We start from the raw sequence: 16,858 nt of genomic DNA on the forward strand, positions 1-16,858 counted from the left end.
GCTCGTACAACGATAAAACTTATGCAACATGCAAAATAATCCGTGACGAGTAAGATGAAGACATTTTGATAGGTAACAAACTGACACGAGTACAATATGGCCAGTACAATGGCAATACAGTATTAAAAAATCGACACAAAATGTTCATTTGCATCAAATCAACCGCAAAATTCTTCATGTAACTAGTAAATTTTCACTTTTTATCCATGTTGCACATCACGCGAGTTACGTGATATGAAAGATAATCAAATGCAGAATTCTTGCATTTATTCATTAGTCACGCTCCAAACAGATAAAAAGATTATATAATAATTAGATCTTGGTAGATCCCCATTTTACCTTCTAGAATCTCATGATTAGCAACATAAGATGGCTACAAAACAAAATATTATAGTGTTTTTTTTACTTATAGAATCTCATGATTATTGATTAGTAACATATAGCCTCTGAAATTTTCATTTCAAACGTACACGATGATTTCCTTGATTTTGGTAAAACATAGTATTGTGTAAACGTATTGTATCGTATTCGTGTGAGAGATTTTTTTCAGTATGTCTGAAATGCGGAACAGAACATCACATGACATTATACAATTACAGAAACACTTGAAAAGAATTTTCTGCAATTGTATGACAACACACGTTATCCAACCCATATTCGAGCAGGTTGAAAAAAATCTCTCGTATGTTGATGGAAATTGAAGTTTGTCAAGAGAGAGCGACTGCCACGAGAAGAAGTAGCAGCCTCATCGGGCAGAGTCAAATATATGAAACCTGGGCAGTTGGCAATCGGAGAATCGCTGCAGACAGTCGTTTCTGGCTAGCTTTTTATTTAATTAACGCATGTTTCTTATGGTTCCCGCACTTGGGAAATAAACTTGGAGCGTAGGACCGGTACTGGGTTAATTCATAAGGATAATTAAGGTCAACATTGTCTCACCAAAATACCTCTTCCAGGTTGACGATCTGTCTGTTATATTTATAACAATTGGGCCAACGGCGTCGATTTGCAAGAAAGAGACGCATTAAAGGGTTAGCTTTAACTTCCCTTAGACTGTTCTACAAAACGAGAAATTTTTCATTGTGATTAGAACACGAGAAGTACATTAGTATTTTTATTTAAGTAGTGGAAAATTTTTCTTTTTTAAGTTATTAATTTTTTAACACATATAGCCCACTATTTATATAATAACACGTGACGTATCATCCCTTATACCAGTCACATTGAAAAATCTTCCATACAAAACCTATATATATATATATAATTGTTGAACTACCACAATAATTTTTGGAAGAATTAGATACTATTCCCCAGAAAATATCTTACAAGAAAGCAACTGCAAGCTCAGATTCAGTAGTTTTTGTTGATCATTTTACTCATAATCGCAATGGTTTTTTTTAGTTAAAATGGTTATTGAGATTGACATAACTCCTATTTAATTTTTGACAATGAAAATTGAGAGAATGGTCCTTAAGTTTATCCATCGTAAATTATTGTAGTCATTCTATGAGAAATCTGTCAATATTCTCATGAAATGAAAGGGTTAGTTTGACAAAAGGGTGATGTTGTCCACACATCCATCTCAATTTTCGGTTATCAGATCGAATGAACTAAAAAAGATTAAAGAACAAAAATTAATAAGTGTTGTGTGGGAGGTAAAAATGCATGTGTGGATAGCACCACTTTTGGCAAAAATACCCTTAAAAAGATAGTAATGTGGTTGTTCAAGTGATAATTTAATGAGAATATTAACAGATTTATAACGAAATAATCAAAAGATTTACAACGGACAAACTCAATGACCACTTTTAATGATTTTCATTATCAGATACCAAAGTGATAAGTTATGTCAATATCCAAGATCATTTTGACTAAAAAACGTAAACTGAATTAAAATGATTAAAACCATTAATCACCATCAGAGCCATTAGCCACCTTAGACCGAAACACTTGAAGAAGGTCAGTCATATACGGTGGTCGGTAGTACAAGGCTATCATTGGCTGGTCGTGTTTAGGTTTTACAATCCTTCGACTTATTGCCATGGTGTCAACCTCAGTCAAGGCAGCCATTATTCAACGCCGGAGACGGGAGAAGACGAAACACTTCGGGTTTTAAGTGTCGAATTAAATTAATCGATCGATTTATTAAATTAAATTATCCTTTTAATTAAGCTTCCCTACCTTGATCCTTGATTAATTTTGTCCTATTTCCTTATGCATTTCCGCTCATCGACTCTAATTTGATGTTAAAAGTGTTGCAGAATTAATAATGTTTCATCTGGGCAAAAAATTAACTAAATCCGAAATATCCATCAACATATTATTCATTAGATACATATGCCACGTTTTTTAATTCAACACTAAATTTACTAATGATGTCAAAAGGTTCAAAAAGGAAGATTTCATCGTAATCACTTAAAAACTAAAATTGGAGAACGAATTGTTTAAACGACTCCATGCATTATGACAACTTTTCAAACTAATGACGCATTGTCATATAAAAAAAATAAATACACAAACAATGCATTATTAATTTGAAATACCGTGAAAAGTACATCAAGTAAGCCTCTCTCCTCTAAAACTGGCGTATACTCTAATGCTATGGCATGGTTTGACATGCTTTAACGTATCTGTTGCCTAAATCAGTCTCATTAAATGATTCACTAGGGGTGGATGCTACCAAGTACTAACTGCCAAATCCCCATATCATGGTGGTCCAATTAACAGGAATTTTATCCAACTCCCCATATGGTGGTGGTCCAATTAACAGGAGATTTTCAGTGTCATCGAAACATAAATACATACATCGTAGGATATTATACAACTAGAGCAGACATTTGAAAAAACAAGATTTTTTCTACTTTATAATAAGAAGGTTTAACAAAACATTTCTGGTACTATTCATCTTTAATGAAAAATTACATTTATATTTTTCTCTGGTATTATTCACTATATCTTTAAAATGACTTTTCATTAAAAGGAAAGTTTTTTTAAAAATTTTTGTTAGTTTTTCTTATATAATAATATATATCGTATCGTTGTTCCGTGTTTTCGGTACTTTGAAATTTTTTTTTCATTCATGCCCAATTGCCCATATCGAGGAGATTAAGGACCACAACTCTAATTTCATCAAAAAGTAGCCCTCATTTATTGTTATGAAATAAAAGTAGCTACCAATACAGCTAATATCCGACAGATCCTTTCCTTGTAAACAGGAAGTTTCCTGACGATATTTTCTCCGACCAAATAAAATATCTTCTTTTGCTCTTATCACAACAGAAAAATATCTCCTCTCGCCTTTCTACAAGAGCACGAAGATTTGCAGTGTGCAACCCAAGTTCCGGTAAAACTCAGTCGACATGAATACGTATGTCATTCAGGTGATGCGGAAAAAAATATATGCGTAATTATGTACAACTAGTGATATCGTAAATTGTCTCCAATATTGTTAGAGATACGCTACCACAAGATTCAATCAATACAAATACCGAAGAGCTTCCGTCGGTTGCTAAAACTTTGAACATATTCTCTCAGCTTAGAGCAATGTCACCATTTGCTGTGTAGGCATTTTTGGCAAGCAAGAATTGGCGTGGATGCCCCTCCACATCAAATAATAATGAAATGAAAAAGCAAGCCAAGTTGATCACTCAAAACAACATTATTGTGTGTGAAGCGTGACAAACCAGTTGTTGTCATTAGCTTACATTCTCTAGTGTATGTGTCTATCCTTGTGGCCGAATAATGAGAAATTTTATTTAAACTCATGTAACATATATTTACACTCAACTTATTCTTTACACCTATTTAATTTTTAACTAAACTATTAATATCTCTTTAAACCTAAATTTATTACCTAATATACCCCTATAAATCAAATTCAATATGTGAATTTATTTTTGCATCAATTTGATTTATAACTCTATCTTTATTAGGGATGGCAATTCTAACCGTTAAACCCGATAACCGTCCGAATGTATTGGATTTGGATATGAAAATTCGGGTATGGTATGGATATGGGGAAAAACCGTGAACTTTATTCAGTTATGTTTTGAATATGGTTATAGGAGTCCCCAATTCGTATCCGTCCCTGAATCCGACCCGAATATATATATATATATATATATATATATTTGATATATAATATAATTTTAATCAATTTACCAAACCCTCCTTTTACTAATTCATTATGCATGCATCAAACCCTATATTATTTTTATCATGCACCAAAAATCATGCATAGGGCATACCAACAACCTCATCAATTCAATACTCTTGTTGTTATACTCAACCAAATTAATTCATTGAATCATTTTATATATCAATTATCAAATATTACAAGTTTATCAGATTCATCTCTTTTCAAGAGTATCACTGTCAAAAAATTAGTACATGTTATCATGAACAACTTCAAATATATTGTTAGTTTTTTGTAATTGGATGTTGCTATTTAATGACGGAATTAGTATCTACTAAAATTTATAATGCGTCAATTGGATAAATATAAATTTTTTTTTTTTTGATGAAAATGGATATAACCAATAACTGATTGAAAATCCGTTACCTGGTAGATATGGTTATGGATAATCCCCGATGGTTAATTTGCGGTTATGGATATGGTTAATTTTCTTGGTTATGAGGATAGATATAACATTTATGTCCTCAAACCGAACCGTTGATCTTTACACCGTCTGAAAATGGACAGTGAGAATTAAGGTGTGAATTCAGCCATGGCTGACAACAAGACTGACACTTCTGTAGATGTTGACAAAAACCATGCATCAACATCTCTCTCTGTGTGGTCTTTGTCTCATAAGCATATGTGTCTGCTACCATACACTTTCATAAGAATCTTTCTATAGGCTTCATGAAGTGCATGGAGCACTAGTAATCAATTGGGTTTGTTCGAAAACATTACTGTTTGTTTGACAAGATAATATCTCTGTAATTTCGAAACTGCACACTCGCATATCAATTGCAAATTTTGCTTATGAAAATCCAACTAATCCAGTACCACTGTACAAGTCTAACCAACAGCCAGGCCTTAAAGATGCAGGACAACCACCAGCAGCCTAAGATTTGTGGCACACACTAATTTACAAGCACAAATGTTGAATTTACAAGCACATATGTCGTAGACACAAGACTTACTTACGTGCAGGATATCAAAGGCTGCAAATTATATTGTATTTCAAGATGCATCTTGGTTAGTCTCTAGTGTTTGAATGTCAAAAACATTACTATTCGTGTAAAATCGTAAATACCAATTTAGTACATGAAACATGTAAAATTCAAAATACTCATCTTCTAAACTCTAAAAAATTGAAATCAAACAAACAAAATATTCATAAATTGAGTCATACCTTGGTTAGAGGATTCAAAACTTCAAAATCACCATCCATCAATAAAAAAAATTTGTTTTCCCTATGACAGCTATTAGAGTTTTAGCCGGAATGAACGTATGATAAACAAAGAATGATCGTAGGGTTTAATTATAGTGTTTGGGTTGATTGATAAATTTGAGTTTTATTATTAATTTCATTTTGTACTTAATAGTAATTATGCAATAGGATAAAATAGACAATTAACATTTAAAATTTAAGTTGGATGTAGAAATAGATTACATTGGTTTAAATAAAATTTCTCCCGAGTAATATGTTTTTGTCCTATTTTCTACCCCCTTCCCCTCCCCTTTTGGTCCCATTCGATGGATCTTTGGCCGGACAGCCACGTGGTGCGGGAGTTTGTACGGAATAACACATCCTAAGCCAGGTCCTATACGATGTAATCTAATTGAGATAACAGAGGGCAAATGGACCGACTTTTAAAAATACATCGTGAATTTCAACCCTCCGGTTTTCAGTACAGGCCCGGTAGAACGATTTTATTTCATTTCCCTGCGGTTGATAGTCAGTCCAAGCTTTGGTTTGGTATGATTTAAACCCAAATCCTATGCTTCAACATTTAACACAGAACTCCCTTTACACTTCTTTTTTTCCGTTTTCTGTTGCAACAATTCAACTAGTAAAACTGAGGCTACAAAGCGGAGCCGGTCTGGATTAAGCCTAAAAGTTCATTGTTCAGACAATTAAATCATACTGGACAACGACAACAAAACCACGCGGAGTAACAAGACTATAGGATGTGCATACGCCGCTTAGATTAGACAAACGTAACCTAGTCATGCCAATGGGCTGAAAACCCTGGGTCAACTGCTAGAAAATGATTTTGTACAACTTAAATGGAAGATACTGGACAACACAGTTTGCACCAATGCCCGTATAACCTATGAATTTCAACTCCTTTGCCCATGGTGGCTAACTACAATCTAGAAATACCTGGTGTGTAACGCATTACTAACCAACTTGGACTACTAAAAAAGAACTACGTTGTTATCGAGACCAGACAACGTGAATCTATGCAAGTAAAAAAAATTGCACCGTGCAACCAAGAAAACAAAAACTGTATTCTTCAAGAAATATTATGTAATGACACATAAATAATGATGGAAACTAAAATATCATATATCAATCTCTAGGCTGCGTTTAGCAAGGGAACGAAGGAACCTGGTGAGTGCCTTTTCAGCACTCACTCTTGCTGCATCAATCTTTCCCGTATTTTCCTCCAAATCAACCTTCTGTTCCAATCTAGAATGCACACTTCGGACAAGTTTCCTTAGTTCCTGTCAAGTGAAGCTAGCATTAGCAACACAGAGCAAGAAACAGAACACTATGCACCCTTACGATAAGGGAACAATTGGCATGACAGTTAATCAACTGACTCAAGTGAATATAAACTGGCTGGGCTTCTACATAATCCGGTGGTTCAAGTGAATCCAACTCCATAACCAGCCCTCATGATGGACTTTCATCGGGAAATCAACAGTGTCACTTAATCAGACCATCCCATTCCATAAAGGATGTGGCGGAAAAGCAAAAGTACAAGTGACCGAGGCAGCAATGAAACTGATAACCTTTTACACTTAGGAAGCATGTTATGACTGTGTAAACACATTATTTGACATTAAAGACACTGATGTCGAGATGGCATTCAACTTACCTGACGGTCAAAATCAACATTCGAAATTGAATAAACTTCATTGGTGATCTTAATGTCCTTACTGATCAGACCATCAAACCATCTGGTTGCTTCATCAACGTGAGAACCCTGCATTCGATGCTCAAGTAATCAGATAAAATATGTCCATACACAACTTACCAAATTTCAGCAATCTTTCTTGCACAATTTCAAACAAAGTAAATGTAACGTACCTCTTCTTCCTCCTCACAATCAGTTTCTTCCGCTTCTTCTTCGTCGGCAACATCATCAACCCCCAATGTCTCCGGACCTGACAAAGCTTGCAGCTTATCTTCATTGCTATCTTTCGTAGCCTGAATCAAAGCATCCATCAAGTCGGCCTTCACATCCCGCAGCAGTTTCCCTTAACACGAAATGAAAATATCTTTGTAAGATAAGATCACAAATTCACAATGCATACACAAATGTAAGATATGATTGAATTAAACAGATTCCAACCAGGGTACATAGTTGTTGCATCACATACCAATATAATTGAACTGCCTTCACTTCCTTTCTCGAACATCCGGTCCTAGTTTCTGCGGCATTAACACAAACACCTTAGCTGCAACAGCTGAAATCAGAAGCTAACACTCGTTTGAGCAGAAAAGAATAAACTAACCAAGCACCTTCACTAGAATCACAGCATCCAACACGTCTTGGTCCAGAGAAGCCACTCTGCATCCCCATCAAATTAAAATCCATAACTCGAAATAACTAAATGTACAGGGACTTTTTTCCAAAATTTGAAATTTTAAAGGGTGAACCTGACAATGCGTTTGAATTGAGGGGTGGAGAAGGAAGCGAGGTCCATAGCCCAACGGACGGCGCGTCGGGCGTGGCGCTTCAACTCGTTGCGGCTCTTGTACGTGACTGCATCCGAATCCGAACCTGAACCCGAACTGGCGGTGTTGGCGTCTTGGTAACCGGACGGTCTGAGCCCGCGTAATAGTTTATGGACGCCGCGAGTGGCCAGGTGGACGGTGGTCAAAGACGGACGACGGGAGTTGGTTCTAGTGGTGACCGGAAGTAAGGGGGAGAAGATAATGTGGTGGAAGGCGGCGTTTGAGCAGCAATGCTGCTGCCACATCGGCCATTGACTCAGAAGCCGTCCCGCGTGAGCAGCCATCGCCTCTCTTTCCCTCTCGCTGGTGATTTGCTAACACATTTTATCTTCCTTGTCTTAAAAAATAAATAAATGAGCTAAGGCCCAGGCCCATTATTAAAGACTTCAAACGGCCTATAGTTGAATTGGGTCGCCTTCAGACTCAGCACATGTTATTTGGGCTGGTCTGTTTCACTTGACCCCTTGTTTAGGAGTTGTTCTAGTATGACTAAAGTGTTTTTGGCATCAAAAAGCATTTTGGATGTTCGAGATTTGTCAATAGATGCTAACAACTTCATATGCATGTTCTCAAAATCTATGTTGAGGAATGAAGTCAAAATTTATCGACAAATACCCAAACACTTTCGTTGCAAGTGGTCGAAATCTATCAACAGATGATTGAGGCATGCTACCTAGATTTTCGACAGGTAATGCTAGGTTTGCGAATGTAGTATAAAATTTGGTCTCCCTAGCACTATTCTTTGTCGATGGTCTCTTGGCTGCATTTTGACTAAATCAATAGTAGTGGATTCGATGGCTTTTCACCATCTCTAAGAGCCTCAACAACAAGTAGTAGACCTTGATTGGACATTGTTGAGCAAAAATTGTACACAATATGTAAACAAATAATTCACTCGACACAATTTGAGTTCGACCCATTCTAGACTATGCGTCTATTAATTTCAATCATTCGTTAAAAGGAAAACCCTTTGATTCCAATATGAATAAATCATAACTTGGGGGTTTGGGTATTTGATTTTGCGACTGCACCTAGGTCGAACCCTAGATTGCCTACATACCCTCATTGAGGGATCAAGTCATTCGTAGTTCTTTATGTATTTGTTGGGGTTTGATGCCTTGTGCAGTTTCAGCTCGTGCATGCAAGGAGCATTTGATGCCTTGTGCAGTTTAGGCTCCTGCAGGTGAGGACTTTGAGCCAATGGAGCATTACACAGCTTCATGCCATTCGAGACTTGTCATGGCTTCATGCTATTTGGGATTTGATACGGCTTCGTGCCATTTAGGATTTGATACGGCTTCGTGCCATTTGAATTTTGACATGGCTTCATGCCATCTGAGATTTTTCTTCGGTTAATTGTGTCATTTTGGATTTCATACAGGTTGGTGCCCTTTGAAACTTGACGTGACTTCATGCCATTTGAATTTGGAGCGACTTTGTGTCATTTAAATCTTGACGTGGCTTCGTGCCATTTGGAATTTGAATAATTAATAGGCAAATGACCCATTAATTAGAATTTGAATATGACAATCTGGAAGGGTTTTAGAGCCCTTGCGATGATTTCGAATGAATTTGGCTCAAACGAATTTGGAATTTGGAACTTGATTAATTGGGTGGGTGACCCATTGAAGAATTTTCGTGGTTTTGTACCACTAGAATTTGGTTTATTCAATTAGCCCCATGATTTGGAGGCAAGCAGCAGCTATTTTGAGGTAGTCTAGAATCAGACTAATATTTAGCATGGTGCATTCTCCATATTGTTTTCACTCCTTAAAAATAGGCACTTGCAATCCCCACATATCTCCAAGTCTACTCCACTTCTTTTATATTTTTATTTATTTATTTTTACTTTATGAAAATATATGGTTCAACGGACATAAATGGGATTCAACTTCACTGTTAATCCCTATATACGATTGCAAGTGCCAAAATACAAAAGTATTAAATTTTACACGATCATTACTTGGTCATAAAACGGTAAATACGAAATCACTAACTGTTATGAAACTCGTCGCACATGAACATACATGTGATATACAAAAGCTAATTTGTATACAGGCTGAAAATTCTTGATCCGAACCAGAAAATAACTAAAAGGGCACACACACGCACAGCAGAGTGGAATGGAATATACGGCGCTCCACAGTGAGTTATATATACATAATTTATATGATTAAAATTTTAATAAAATAAGATCAATAAATTTATGGGTTATTATTGTGTGGTGTGGTGGTAGCGTGGATTAGGCAGGCCAAGCCAGCCAATGAGCCATCGTGCGTATGACGGAAGCTGCCATGCGCATGCAGCAGCAGCCGCAGCGGCGCCGCCAATTGAAGGACGTGTGCTGCTTGATTCTTGACACCGACCTCCCTTGGCCACTTCGAAACCTCAAACGGTCACCACCCACCACATATATAATCTTAATCTTATTATTGTTTGCTTACACACTTGACACTTACAACAATCAAATGAGCCACACTTTACCGAAAGTGAATTTGTATAAACAGACACTTGTTACAATTCAATCCACAAATTTTATTCTAAAAAATCTTTAATATATATACGATATTTGTTGTACGAGGTTAATGCAAGGTTGTTATATGACATCGTCAAGAATTCTATAATTTACTTGTATGTGGGATGCTCCAATACATTAGTTAGACAGCCAAATTTACATTTGACAATCTCAATTCACCAATTGAAACAAGTTCTTCTTAATTAGTTTTGTGGTATATTTTGATTATGATGAGAAAGTAAGTCCATAGGGATATATTGGGACACAATCATTAACGCAATCACCAAACCATTGTTCAAATAATTAAAAGAAAGAATAACCATGGAATGCCATGGATGACGCAAATGTGTCATAATGTCAACATAAGTTAGTTAGGATTTATTACCGATGATAGGGTCATTGCAAACTCTAACATAATTAGTTTACCCATCATGTATCCTCACAGTCTCCAAACTATAATTATGAATACATGTATGTGAAAATATAGAAACGTTGTTGATGCACAAAATCTAGTCGAAAGAGACTGCGATAACTGACATAATTTTTCATGAAAATGTACAATGTGGTGATTTGTTGAGAGACTGCGAAAATCACTTCTCAAACGTTAATATTAAACACAGAGAAAGTGAATAATTAAGGACATATCATGCATAACCATCTAATTTTTTTTTTTTTTGTTTTTTGATGATGAGAGGCTGTCCTATGGAAACTAAGTGCTAGTCAATATGTAGGGCTAAGTGGTAGTCAATGTGTAAGGCTAGAGCTGAATGGTGGTCAATGTGTTGGGCTAAGTGGTAGTCAATGTCAACAATATATTTTATGGATTAGGATCCTCTCTTGATCATTGTGTAAGGATTCTTATGATCAAGAAACGTGGATCGTTGGATGAAAATTTAATGGCTACAAACAAGAAGGTCCTTTTAAAGTTATAATAATTATAACCGTTGGATTTTTATCCAACGATTCATATTTCTTGATCATGAGGATCCTCATCCTTAGATCAGAAAAGGATGCTGATCCATATTTTATGTCAGTTCGAATGGAGTTGGTAGATTTCTTCCTTACTCAGAGGTAGGTTTCTCTCTCTCTCTCTCTGTGAAGTACGTAAATCTCTTCCTTACTCAGAGGTGGTTACTCTCTCTCTCTCTCCAACTTTTCCTTCCCGATGAATCTCTTCCTTACTCAGAGGTAGGTTACTCTCTCTCTCTCTCTCTCTCTCTCTCTCTCTCTCTCTCTCTCCAACTTTTCCTTCCCGATGAAATATTAAAAAAGTAATTTAGTGTAGACAGATTTCATTCTCTCCCTCTCTAGAAGAAAAAACCAATGAAGGCTTGATTTTATATTTAAATTGGTTGGCGTGTGCTTACACGCGGTTCGTTTGGATTTTTTTATTTTATTTTTATTATTAAATAAAATTTGTATATGATTTTTTTAAGAAGATTCAAAATTTTATAATTTTTTTTGTAATGTCATTTTAATTTTTAATCACACATCGAAGAGAAGGGAAAAATAAAGTCGTCTAGAACTTTATCTCTTCCCATCCCCAAAGTTCAAAACCCAACCGATGCATTGGTTTTTGCGAATTCAATTCTTCTTGTTTCCATTGGTCTTGATCATACTATGGAGATGATCTTAACCGTCTATATATTTAAAGGATAGAGTCAAATATAATGGCCCATGCATGCCTGTCCTTTCGAAACAAGAAGAATTGAATAAGCACAAATTGGACAATGATAAGTCAAACAGATCCATTGGTCTTGATCATACTATGGACAATGACACAAGCCGGCGCTAAAATAATAATAATAATAATAAAAATAACCTAAAAATTTTGAGTTTTAATGATATGAATAAAATAAAAGATAAAGTGAATAGTAATATGATTGATTTTTTAATGTAAAAATATGATTTTTTGTTCAAGTGAACAGTATCAATAGCTTTTCGTTAAAGTTCAAAAAAAAAAAAGACACTAAATCAGTTTAAAGTATATATGCTTTATAATAATTAATTAATTTTTATGTTGGAATAATAATTAACTAAGAAAATGCAAAAGAAGGAATACATCAAGGACAAGGGCAATGTCACAAGTCTCTCTAAGCACCTATCAGTGCAAAAATGCGTGGTTTGTGGGACGTCATGCCTTTGTTACATTCCCTGATGAAATATATAGTATGTGATTATATTTGAGGAAAATTTGAAATAAGTCTAATTTTTAATGACTTTGAACTTTTGAAATATGTCTAATTTTTAATTATTTTAGACCTATTTCAAAAAACCCCTTATATTTAATACTTGCGTAAAGTAAAATTTGTATACGTAACTAAAAGTCTATGCAGCCCATTTAGATTAAATCCTGCTAATCTAGCAGAGTAAAACTAGATAGGTCATCTTTGCGAGAGCAATAACAAGATTACGGTTTTCAAGTGAGTTGGGAAACTTTTCCTTTCTTTGGAGTGATTTTGCAAACAATCGGGACTAAAAATTAAAGTATAAAAAACCCAGATATACGGAAACTTTGGCTAGACAATTCCAAGAGTTCAAAGATTCAATCACTCCAAGATGGCATCTCAGGTCCTCAAAGGACTCCAATACGATTTTGAACAAATATTAATCAAATTAAGTACGGCCATTATTTTATTTTATTTTTTACCAAAAAAAGTACAGCTATGATTTCACTTTTACTCCTTGATTGATTTGTGCTTTCTGGTACCGTTTGGTACGTGGGACGGGACGGAACAGAGTGGGACAAGGCGTTCTGTCCCACGTTTGGTGCACCTAAAACGGGTGGAACGAGCTGTTCCACGGGACGAGTTTTGGGTGAATTTTCGTTCCACCTCACCCCCCTGGAACGACTCGTTCCACATCCGTGAAACACAAAATTATAACATCTCCGTCTCCTTCTTCTTCCTCCTTGTTTCCATCCGAAGGCATCTTTGCTCCCGCTCCGTTCCGTTCCGTCCTGTCCCGTCCCGTCCCGTCTGCATACCAAACGATACCTCTGCGACAAAGAAATGGCTCAACATTTAACACCCATTTGCTTTAAGGGTGTGATATTCACATGCATTTTTTTACTTATTTAACATATTTTTAGTTTTCAGCCGTCAGATCGAATGAATTGAAGAAGATCAACGGACATAAATTAACAAAAGGTGTATGAAAAGTAAAAAAAGTATGTGTGGATAGCACATCCCTTGCGTTATCTACATACTGCTATCAACATCAGTGCAAGACAGGAGTGTGTACTCATTGTAAATGTCATCTTTCTCTTATGCTCGTATAAGAAAGGAGTGTGTAGCGATTTCTTTGGGGTGTTAGTTTGAACTTGTCAATACACTCAATTTTGATTCAGAATGACCCAAATTTATTATTATTAACAGAATATAGTATCGCTTAGGTTCCATCTTCGTCAAAGACGAATTTGAATCATATTATTGTTAACCCATTGTGAGGCTAAGACCACCTCCTCCCTTTGTAAATAATATCAATTATTCAAAAAAAAAAAAAAAAGGATATAGACTGAGACTTACAATTCGATTTTTCAGTAATCCTATTATAAATGGGTCTAGATATGTATCAAGATTGATATGATTCAATAATAATATGATTCAACTCAATATAACATATTATCTATTTTCTATATTATTTGTTTTTTTTTTTTGTTGAATTCTATATATTATTTGTTAGGTATTATACTTTGTAAGTAACCTCATTAGAACTAGAATAATAGACAAATACAATAATGTTATTTAAAAAAAAATTAATTCTTAAATTAAATCCGATCATGATCTGATTTAATTTGGATCAAATATAGATTGAGAAATCAAATATGATAATCTGAATAGATCCAAATTTCATAATGCTATTATAAATGAATGCGCATACGAATTAACTAACAAGTTGACACGATCCAAATTCGACTATTTTACAAGTCTTATCTTGATCGGTATTACATATGAATCGATGATGCATTGCTGGCTATGTAGCTTACCAAGTACCAGGGAATGATGATGATACGTGGTAAAATAGGATTTAGATCCTCTCCGGATCCCTTCCCTGGGAATCTCGGACATCAAGTCACAAGGACCGTTCATCAAAGATCATGCGATCATAATTAAATGTTTTTTACACAAAACGAGATTGTTTTACTTTTAAAAATATAAAAAACATTTAATTGTGATCGCACGATCTTTGATGAACGATCTTTTGTGTCTTGATCCTCATGATTCCCAAGAAGGGGATCCGGAGAGGATCCAAATCTGGTAAAATATAACCCCTTGAACATACATTTTTTAACAACCCTAGCTGAAATATAATATTATTCCAAAAGCCACCACCTGCATTGCATCGTGGTTTATAGTACGTATACTAGGGCCTAATCAAAGGGCTCTGATAAGGTGGTGTTAATGAAGCTAATGAATCTCAGTAATCAGACGGTCCAGATCCATCCTACTCAGGATCCATGTTATGGACACACATGGATCCACGTGTGAATGGACACTTCCGAAAATGAATCGTTTGAGCCGCATCCGTACTCCATTGTGTTGTTTATCTCCTGCGGCGAGGTTGAGGTGGTTGCCGATAGCGGTGTAGTTGTCGGCTGCGGCTGTGTGTTGTCATGTGACTGCTTCTGGCTGTAAAATTGCGGAGTCAGTACAGTTACAATTACTGTTACAAAAATAAATACCATGAAAAATGTAAATAATGGACCGTTGCAAAAATAATGCGACGAGTTTTGGTGTGTGTGTTGAGTTTTAATTAATTAAGAAAGGGTATCGGATCTCTAGATTCCCAAAAGCGCATCAGGATCTGGGTTTTGCTCCGGCGTCAGAGACCGCATGTAGAATTCTATAAGGAATGAAAATTTTCTTCGGATTCTTTTGTGAATATCCTAAGGGTTTTTTAAATCATATTCATAGTTAGAAAATTTCCTCATTCTTCTGTACCACTTTATTTAAAAGACGGCTTGCCCTTCATTTGTTTAATCTATTTGGTGCCTGACACAAGATTCTCTGCCATCTTAGTATAATATTTTATAATATTAATATTAAATTTGATGTTAAAATGTGAGGGGGTAGAATGTAAAAGATAATTCCGTAAATTTACCTGGTGCTAGGCGATGGGCAGAAAATGATGGTGTAGTCGCCACCGGCGCATGTGAAGGTGCTGTTCTTGTCGTCGTAAGCGTAACTGTATGCGTACGGGCACGCGCTCTTGAAAATTTGAGAATATTGAGAGGGCTTGCAAGTGTCCTGAGAACCGTAAGCGCCGCTGCAACAGTACTCCGGCTGGCCGAACACCTCGCACGCGCTCTTGCACGCGACTGCTTCAGCTCCGTCGGCACTGGTGACCTTGAGCTCGGAAGGACACCTGGTGTTGAGGTCGGTAACGCAGCCGGTGTTCGTACAGTTGGTCCCAGTGCCGCCATTGGGGACCACCAGCATAGGGAGGTTGTACCCGTCCACGAGGCTGACGTCGAAGAAATCAAGCCCACCGGGGCCGTCAAGTGTGAACTCAGCGAGAGTGGCGGGCGGGGTGGCTCCGTTGCCTGAGCATTCTAATTTTCCTGAGCCGCAGTCGGCGGTGAGGCAGGAGAATTTGCCGGCAGAGTCGTGGGAGCAGAGGGTTCGGCCCCAGAAGCGGCCGCCCCAAGAGGCTGGGGCGGAGATAGTTTTCGTTTCGCCATTTGCGAGGGCGAAGCCGGTGGTCGGAAGAGGTGAGACGCCGGCGTTGGTGAGAATTCCCGGCCATACTGTGTAGTCGCACTTGTTCTCCATTGTGAATGTCCTTGAAACAACATCTGCAGGTTAATAGAACAGAACAAAATTAGTACACAAATTAACAAAATTGTAAGAAAGCTGGGAATTTAATTGGGATTAGAGATTATTACCTGATGTTTGTAGCCACAGGATGATCAACAGAGAAATTAAAAATGATGGTGGTAATCGAGCCATGGATTCGAAGCTGGGATTTTGTGAGAGAGAGAAAGAGAGGAGATGGTGTGTGGGACTAGGTGGAAGGCATAATATTTATAAAATCAACGTACTTCTTTCTAGTTGACGAATAATAAGTGCCTACCACCTTTGTCGATCCATTAAGGACCACAACATTAATATATATATATATATATATTTTAAAAAGACTGGACCACAACGTTAACCTCATCAAATAAAACTAGACAATTTTAACGAAAAATTCTCGATACGATTTATTTTAAAAAAAATATTATATTTTTATATTAAAAATTTAATCCTGATATTATTTATTTTATCTTTTATTTTATCCTTATCAATAAAATTCAAAAAATTTCAACTATTTTTATTAATTTTACTATAAAATCAGTCCGACAGCTTCTTTCCTAAACAGGAAGTTTCCCGAGGATAATTTCTCCAACCATATAAAGCTAATTTGAAAATTCTTGACCCGA

The 16,858-nt window shown here is 36.2% G+C and overlaps 2 protein-coding genes across 2 annotated transcripts; both read right to left on the bottom strand.

Moving 5' to 3' along the window:
• Positions 1 to 5,793: 5,793 nt before the first annotated feature.
• Positions 5,794 to 8,202, bottom strand: LOC137716741 (uncharacterized). The gene is made up of 6 exons (XM_068456119.1): positions 7,842 to 8,202; positions 7,704 to 7,752; positions 7,562 to 7,613; positions 7,269 to 7,438; positions 7,057 to 7,164; positions 5,794 to 6,679 (listed from the first exon to the last, which is right to left on the bottom strand). The coding sequence occupies exons 4-6, from the start codon at positions 7,404 to 7,406 to the stop codon at positions 6,518 to 6,520; spliced, it is 408 nt and encodes a 135-aa protein (XP_068312220.1). The 5' UTR covers positions 7,407 to 7,438; positions 7,562 to 7,613; positions 7,704 to 7,752; positions 7,842 to 8,202; the 3' UTR covers positions 5,794 to 6,517.
• A 6,098-nt stretch (positions 8,203 to 14,300) lies between these two features.
• LOC137718292 (thaumatin-like protein 1b) lies at positions 14,301 to 16,426 on the bottom strand. Its single transcript, XM_068457810.1, has 3 exons — positions 16,322 to 16,426; positions 15,538 to 16,231; positions 14,301 to 15,065 (listed from the first exon to the last, which is right to left on the bottom strand). The coding sequence occupies exons 1-3, from the start codon at positions 16,383 to 16,385 to the stop codon at positions 14,897 to 14,899; spliced, it is 927 nt and encodes a 308-aa protein (XP_068313911.1). The 5' UTR covers positions 16,386 to 16,426; the 3' UTR covers positions 14,301 to 14,896.
• Positions 16,427 to 16,858: the final 432 nt, after the last annotated feature.

This window comes from Pyrus communis, chromosome 15 (assembly GCF_963583255.1).
Source record: "Pyrus communis chromosome 15, drPyrComm1.1, whole genome shotgun sequence".
NCBI lineage: Eukaryota > Viridiplantae > Streptophyta > Magnoliopsida > Rosales > Rosaceae > Pyrus > Pyrus communis.

What these genes read in the sequence shown, in the direction of transcription:
- LOC137718292 (XM_068457810.1), bottom strand. Translation starts at nt 16,385, where the DNA reads ATGGCTCGATTACCACCATCATTTTTAATTTCTCTGTTGATCATCCTG. An exon ending in CCTGTGGCTACAAACATCAG is followed by an intron (nt 16,232 to 16,321) that starts GTAATAATCTCT and finishes ATTAACCTGCAG; the next exon opens with ATGTTGTTTCAAGGACATTC. An exon ending in TGCCCATCGCCTAGCACCAG is followed by an intron (nt 15,066 to 15,537) that starts GTAAATTTACGG and finishes GCAATTTTACAG; the next exon opens with CCAGAAGCAGTCACATGACA.
- LOC137716741 (XM_068456119.1), bottom strand. Translation starts at nt 7,406, where the DNA reads ATGGATGCTTTGATTCAGGCTACGAAAGATAGCAATGAAGATAAGCTG. An exon ending in ATTGTGAGGAGGAAGAAGAG is followed by an intron (nt 7,165 to 7,268) that starts GTACGTTACATT and finishes CATCGAATGCAG; the next exon opens with GGTTCTCACGTTGATGAAGC. An exon ending in ATGTTGATTTTGACCGTCAG is followed by an intron (nt 6,680 to 7,056) that starts GTAAGTTGAATG and finishes TTCACTTGACAG; the next exon opens with GAACTAAGGAAACTTGTCCG.